A 7,956-nucleotide genomic window follows, 5' to 3' on the forward strand; every position below is an offset into this window, starting at 1 on the left:
TATCCAAAATGAGGAGAAGTGAATATCTGGAGCGCTCAACACTCTCATGCAGTGTATGTTTAATTCATACTCGAAGCCGGAGGGCGCTCTCGTGCAGAAAGTCCAAAACAGACTCATAGAAGGAATGACTTATGACGTGCAGGAAACCCTAATATGGACAAAAGCATCCGGCTATCGCTGTAGCTGAGCTGAATAAAAAGCAGAAAAAAACGTGAAGACAATAAACACACGATTGCGGAAATATATGGTTTATGTGTGATTTTCAAGTTATCTCCAGGTAATAAATAAACTTTATGAATAATGCAGTACTGATTGACATATCATTTAGTAGCCTATAGAAACTCTAAATTTCCTGACTTACTCTGTGATAAAAATGGGGAAAAGGTGCTCGTAGTAGCCTTTATAAACAGATCATAAAATTGTCATTAGGAAAATATTGAACAAAAATATTATAGCCCCTTGCTGCAGCTAACCTTACTTCCACAGGCTACAAACAGCAATATAAACAACAGCTGTGCATGCTCTCTTCACGCAGTTCTTGTATAATAATAATAATTTAATAATATAAGTATACAAGCACACCGCTCCGCTGAGAACCGCACTTACCGGCAGCCGCGGACATTATGAAGGCATCCTGGTAGTGCGCTACATTAAAGGTGTCTGAACGTGAGGGATAGTCCTTGATGAGATCGTCAGGTGAAAGGTCATCATCATGTGGATAATTTTATTTACGACTAAATTATTATTCATTCATTTTATTAATAGTTAGATTGGGCTGGCCTTCACAAAATGGCGTTTAATTACAAAAAAAAAAAAAAAATTGCCTTGACAAAAGGGCACTTTGGGCATCAAGGGGAAAAGGGGCAGGTGCTCAAGCCCCCCATCGCACCCTCTCTGCACGTGCCTGGTCTGTAGTACGTGATCTTGGTTCTATTTTTAGTTTTTTAAGAAACTGCCTTGGAACTGTCCTTTCTCAACATTGTTATTGAACTATTTTGGAATAATTAAATCATTTTCAGTAACCTTGCTGAGATCCTCTGAGACATCGTAGGACCAGAAACTACTCCAAATGGTCTTATTTTCTATAAACAAGTGTAACCTACTGATGTGAAAGTGCATGGTAAATGACCTTAACTAATATCTTAATGAATTTGATTAATCAATCGGAGTCTACAGACTAGTAGAGTGATCGCTGTGGTAATCGTTGCAGTGTTAAGCCATTGCCACTAGTCGGCAGAAACACTCCTTTAATCAGAAATCTCCCAACAGATTTTCACATATTGCTCATGTTCTGGCAAACCTAACGGGAGGGGTGAGCTCATATAAAGAAATTCATGTCAAAATATGTTACAAAATATGTCAAAGATACCATATTTTCTATGTAAATCCTCAAACTGGATCATTTTACCTCAGACGTTTTAGATATTGGATATTACTTAACTGAATGCACAAAGTTTTTTTTTTTTTTTTTGGTTCAGAGAAGAGATTAGACATTAAACAGACAATAAAATTAAATAAAAGTTAAAAAGTAGAGGTGAGGGGAAAAGTCAAAAAGGAGTAGACTGAACACAACACTGTCAACCTAAAATTATCCAGCCTTGTTTCAAACATATTTTGGAATGTCACAGTGCCATCTTGAATGTTTATGTGCTTTGGTCATAGAATTTCAATAACTCCCTTTGCTCACAGCTCAGAGTAACACCGGTGCAAAGTAACTGTCAGTGCTACAAAACAACTGAATTATATACTACATGTTATTATCTGGGCTTTAATAATGGAAAAATATACATGCTTATTTTATTTAGGCTTTGGGTTTAAGCTGACATTTTCTTTCATTGTAGACATAGCTACAAAAAGACACCAGGTATTTTATTCACAATTTGATAATGATGACGGAACTGACCTATCTTTACAAATAGATTATAATGATTATTTTAAATGAATTCAGTTTTTTTTACTTCTATTCATCAAAGAATGCTGAAAAACTGTATTTCTGATTTCTGAAGGATTGTGTAACACTGAAAACTGGAGTAATGGCTCCTGAAAATTCAGCTTTGCCATCACAGGAATAAATTACATTTCAAAATTAATTAAAATAGACAACTGTTTTATTTAAACTGTAATAATGATTCATAATATTAGTGTACTGTAATCAAATAAATGCAGCCTCGGTGAGAATAAGAGACTTCTTTCAAAACTATTATAAATCTTACTGACCCCAAACTTGTGAATGATGGTGTCTATATACAGACTGAACCCATGACATAAAAAGGATTCAGGGGATCCTGGTGTGACCTGATGTTCACCTGCATGCGGCACCACAGGTCCAAATCCTTCACAAGCTTATCATACTTCCACTAATGCATATTGGATGAAAACTAGCAGGACCCCATCATGAGATGTCTGTGTAACTACAGCTTCATGGTGCTTGGAAAGGAACCCCATGTCTTCAAATGCCTCACTTTATAGTCTGCATTAATGGAGCTCAGAGAAATGCCATCAGGCAGACAAGCAGGTTTATTTGAATCGGCAGTCCATTTAAAGGTTATGCTGGGTTACTACAGGACTTACGTTAGTGGTACTGGCCATGTACTGACCTTGAAAAAATAATTTAAGGACTTCCATCATGGATTTCAGTAAGAGATGGATGTTTTAGTTGACAGCAAAAAAAAAAAAAAAAAAAAGCTAATGAGTCGGTTTTGGAAAATGCAATGTGCATGTGTGCCTATTTGTGGCCTTGCTATAATTATCCTTCATGGCCACGCAAGCTGCAGACTGATTGGAAACAGTAGAGTCTTATGCCCCGGTGCACCACCCCAGGAGTCCAACAGCACAGAAAGAAAACACTGAGCTTAGAGCGCACCCCTGAGTGTCCAAGTAAAGACGAAAACATATGGAGAATCTACTGCTGGGATGCTGGCTGTGATGACAGAAGAGTCTTGCTGGTCTCTCTAACTTTCTTTTGCAGTTTCTTGTGGACAGGCTTTAAGAATATATGCTGGATATAGGCAGCTGACTTTGAGTGGACACTTATAGACTAAGAAGATGAGTTCCAGAAGGCTGATGAACCGTTCGCTCTCGAGTGATGGAAGGTCTTACTACGGTGGCAGTGATATCAGCTCTCAGAATAGAAGGGTTGGCTGTAGGAGCTACCTGAGCAGTGTTCGATCTGAAAGCAGGTATAGGTTTCTGATTCCTGATGTAAAATGCATTTAATGCGTAACTGAAAGTATCATTAAAAGCTTAAACATTATGACTTCTATCCTTACAAAGCATATAGATACATATTAAAGTTAAGGGCTAGTAATTAGAGGGTTGCTTGTTTGATCCCTGTGAGTGAGTCATGAGCCCACACTATTGAGCCCTTGTATAAAGCACTTAAGCCTAAACCTGGGCTGTCCCTGTAATATGTGGATAAAAGCATCTGTTAAATGACTGCTTTCTAAATGTACATGTTTATAGTGAGTGTTATAAATAATGCAATGGTACTTAAACAACAATCTAAATAGACAGGCCTACATAAACGGTACATAAATAATGCATACTAAAAGCCATAAGCTTCCTCAGACTATAAATGAATTCTAGCTTACATGACATTTAATTCTGAACAAACAAATAAATGAAAAAATAGAATGTGTTTGCCTAAAATACAGAGTGATTCAGGGATTCTGTTTCCTCACTGAGAGAAGTCATTTTCTTACTTTACTGCCAATAGTTCAGAGCTCCACCACTGGTCAGTCGAACTCTTGAAAGGCTTGTGTGAAGGTCATAATGTTATAAATAGGTAGTCTGCAGTGCCAGCCTCAATAAATGACTTTTAGTGTTTACCTGTGTGCAGTTTACCACACCAGCAGCGGTTTGCTTATATAACATGCATTATATAAGTTGGGGTAGAGTGGGGGAAAACACCCCCTGTGTAATTTTTACACTGTGTAATTTTTTTCTGTGAGACAAAAGTTAAATGTGTTCAGAAAAGTTATCATAGTTTTAGTGACGATGACATAAATTATAAACAAAGTATGAAAAATATCCAGAGTTTTCATGTTATTAGATCTTGATCATAAATGATGCACAGTAAAAATATTTATCTCACAAGTTATATTAATCTTAATTTTTCTTGTTTTTATTCACATATGTTTCATTTCAATTTCATTTCATTTGCTCCTTGCAGACGTGTTTGTCTAGAATAAAATCGATAAAATATCTATAAAAATATCTATACATAAAAGGCATTTCAAAATGAACGACTGATGAAAATATGAAATGTATGGCTTCATATAACAAAAATGAAAGGGGCGTAGGGAACATAGAAATGGCAATGAAAGGGACATAGAAGAAACACCCATTTGAAGAAACACCCATTTATTAACTTACTGTAAGGTTAATAAGAAAAGAAAATGCTTATCATAAGGATGTTAATGATGCAGTGACATCTGAATTACCTACAATTATACAAAGTCACGCAACACCTATCTAACAAAGAGTTTGATATACACTTTTAATCTTTAGAATTTTCTGTTTATTTTAATATTGTGTCTGACCTAGCCAATATAAACACTGTAAATCTTACTTTGCATGAATGCTAACAATAATGATGACAGTGATGTCAGTGCTCTGCTGATGATAAAGCAAATTAGTAATACATATTTAACCTCAGATCGATTACAATATTTACCTCCATTTTTAGGAACACTCTCTGCAGTGTCATGGCCCAATTAACTGAGGAGATACAGCCAACATTTGAGACCACATTAAAATCCAAAGCTGTGTCTGAAGACGCTAACATCAAGTTCAGCTGTGTGGTCTCAGGTATCCCATTAAAGCAAGTGAATCCATTGTGGAACAAGTTGTCCAAACTTCCTGTTCCCCAGTCTTTAATTTTAACCATCACATTTGCAGGCCACCCAGTCCCTGAGGTGACATGGTACAAAGATGATGTACAGCTGGACAGATACTGCGGCCTTCCCAAATATGAAATTTCACGCGATGACAAGACACATACACTCCAAATATACAAGTATGCTGTTTTCTGAGAAACAGTTTTCTTGTTTTGATTACTGTTTAGTGAACATTTAACTGTGTGTATTTCTATCTTAGCTGTACTCTGGAGGATGCTGCAATTTACCAAGCATCAGCACAGAACAGTCGAGGCATCGTGTCATGTTCAGGGGTGTTGGAGGTGGGAACAATGAATGAGTACAAGATTCATCAAAATTACTTTGCAAAGCTTAAACTGCGAAATGAGAACCGACGTCGAGAGCAGGAGGAGCCCCGCAATGCAGGCAAAGAAAATGTCCCAGCAGCCCACGAGAACGTCAGGGTGAGCAGTCCTGAAAGAGCCCAAAGGAAACGTAGGTCCCCCATGGAGACCAGAGCGGCTGGCAGCCCTTCAGAGGAGAAAGCCATGGAGGTGGATGCTCTCAGTCCAACACCTCCAGTTCAAGAGTCAGCAGCGGCATCTGTTCATGAAATCTCAAACTGTGAAATGATCACAAACAGAGACAAAGATGGCCAAGGGCTAACGTATATCCATGATACCGTGCATAATGCCTCCAGCAAACAAACTAATGAGCATTACGTCAAGAAGAAGATCAAAATCTCAACAGAAGCAACAGAGGGAATTAAGGAAAACAGACAGACTGGAAGAAGTGAAGAGATAATGAATGAGAGTGGGGCTTCCACTGAGAAGATGGAAGTACAGAACTCTGTCGATCAGATCACCTCCTTGACTGAATATGAAAACAAAATGGACATAACAGACAGACAAATAAGTGAAAAACAATCAGTGAAAGTGAACAAAAGCCCCTCAAAAGAATCAAAGAGAGCTCAGGATGTTCAGACTGCCTCAGTGTCTGAATCTAGAAACAAATTGGACATAACAGACATAAGAAAAAGTGAAAAAAGTTCAGCACACACGAACAAAAGTCTCTCCGAAGAATCAAAAAGAGCTCAGGGTGCTCAGATCACATCAGCAACAGAATCTAAAAACAAAATGGACATAACAGACACAAAAGCAACTGAAAAACAGTCCGAGAGAGTGAACAAAATGGTCTCAGAAAAGCCAAAGGGAGCTCAGGGTGTTCAGATCACCTCAGTGACTGAATCAAGAATTAAAATGGACATAACCACAAATAAGAATCAAAAATGGTCAGTGAAAGCAAACAAAAGTCCTTCAGAAGAATCAAAGAGAGCTCAGGGTGCTCATATTGCCTTAGCGACTGAATCAAGAAACAAAATTGGCATAACAGTCACAAAAAAGAATGAAAAACAGCAAGTAAAAGTAAACAAAAGTGCTTTAGAAGAATCAAAGAGAGCTCACCATGCCTCAGTGACTGAATCTAGAAACAAAATGGACGTAACAGTCACAAAAACGAATGAAAAACAGTCAGAGAAAGTGAACAAAAGTGTCTCAGAAGAACCAAAGAGTGCTCAGTGTGCTCAGATTGCCTCAGTGACTGAATCAAGTAAAAAAATGGACATAAAAGACACAAAAAAGAATGAAAAACAGTCAGAGAAAGTCAATAAAAGTGTCTCGGAAGAATCAAAGAGAGCTCAGGGTGTTCAGATTGCCTCAGTGACTGAATCTAGAAACAAAATGGACGTAACAGTCACAAAAACGAATGAAAAACAGTCAGAGAAAGTGAACAAAAGTGTCTCAGAGGAATCAAAGCGAGCTCAAGGTGCTCAGATCACTTCAGTGACTGAGTCAAGAATCAAAGTGGACATAACAGACACAAAAAAGAATGATAAACAGTCAGAGAAAGCGAAGGAAAGTTCCTCAGAATCAAAGAGAGTTCAAAAGCCCATTACAACCCAGAAACAACTGCCACTGAAGTTTTCCATGACAACCCAGATGAACAAGGTGGTTGAGTACACAAAGCTAACTAAATCATCTGACAAAAGCACATTAAACCTCCAACATCAAGCTCTAGATACTATCCAGAACTGTAATGCAAGAGTTATAGACAAGAAGCTCTTGGATTTTGATGACCACAGAAATAAAACTCCAGTAGGTACATGTGTGAGGATCTTTCCTCATTCCTGTGGTGGGAATGACGTCAACGTGGACACAGGGGAGAGGAATGCGTCTGCATGCTCTCTTAGGAGCTTGGTGAGTGTTTCCTCATGCTCTGGCCGTGACCTCATGCGAGTGTAATGTTCCCGGTGGTAGTGAGACCAGTAACCCCCCCTAAGTCACAATCATAAACTATAAATAGAGCCGCAAGCATGACTTTGATGATGTGACAAGACCCATCTTATATGACAAGTAGGGAAACAGACAATGATAATATTCCCATTACGCACTTTGTGGCTTCAGGGCACATGGAAGTATAGAGATCCAGAGATCCATCAAATATGTTTGTTGTCCCTAATCACCTGTTGCTACATGACGTTTTAAAAGTAGATACAAAATAAAACTTTACTATGCAAGCCATAAGTGCTGTGGACAGACCAGCTGCTCTCCTTTTAATATCTCACATTCCCCTCTGATCTCATAAAGCCTTAAAATACTCTCTAAATATGGGCAGTGCAACAGCTTCCCCAAGGCAGTAGATGCTAAATAAGAAACAAAGATAGACCTAGTCAACTGGAAACGGGTGGCTTCTCATTCTAACTTGTAATCATATAATTAAGGAATTCACATTATCTAATGTGGGGTCTGTCAAATAAAGTAATGTTGAATCCACTTATATTCTCTCGTTTTTATCTTATCTTAGCTAAATGAGAGATAATCAAGTGATAATATTACAGAGGTTCAGCTAACACAATGATCTGTTGATTTTAGATTAATAACTGAAGTGCTAAGTGGCAGACTCGCCCTGCAGATTTACAGCGATTAGGGATCTGGCATTAGTACAGTGCAGCTGAGCTGAACCAGTATATCTGTTTTAAATGTGTGTATAAGTACATTATCTTCCCATAAAGGAAATGTCTTGATCGCTTGTATTATATATA

At 38.0% G+C, this 7,956-nt stretch overlaps 1 protein-coding gene across 1 annotated transcript in view; it reads left to right on the forward strand.

Annotated features, from left to right (window-relative positions):
- The first annotated feature begins 2,715 nt into the window (after positions 1–2,715).
- alpk3b (alpha-kinase 3b) overlaps positions 2,716–7,956 on the forward strand; it is an 11,714-nt gene continuing 6,473 nt past the window's right edge. The window contains exons 1-4 of the mRNA XM_016565917.1: positions 2,716–3,179; positions 4,688–4,809; positions 4,900–5,017; positions 5,098–7,111. Coding sequence (XP_016421403.1) covers positions 3,046–3,179; positions 4,688–4,809; positions 4,900–5,017; positions 5,098–7,111 — 2,388 coding nt within the window. The 5' untranslated portion in view covers positions 2,716–3,045. The remainder of the gene's footprint in view (positions 3,180–4,687; positions 4,810–4,899; positions 5,018–5,097; positions 7,112–7,956) is intronic.

This window comes from Sinocyclocheilus rhinocerous, unplaced genomic scaffold, assembly GCF_001515625.1.
Source record: "Sinocyclocheilus rhinocerous isolate Xijiao unplaced genomic scaffold, SAMN03320098_v1.1 scaffold19, whole genome shotgun sequence".
In the NCBI taxonomy this organism is placed as follows: Eukaryota; Metazoa; Chordata; class Actinopteri; order Cypriniformes; family Cyprinidae; genus Sinocyclocheilus; species Sinocyclocheilus rhinocerous.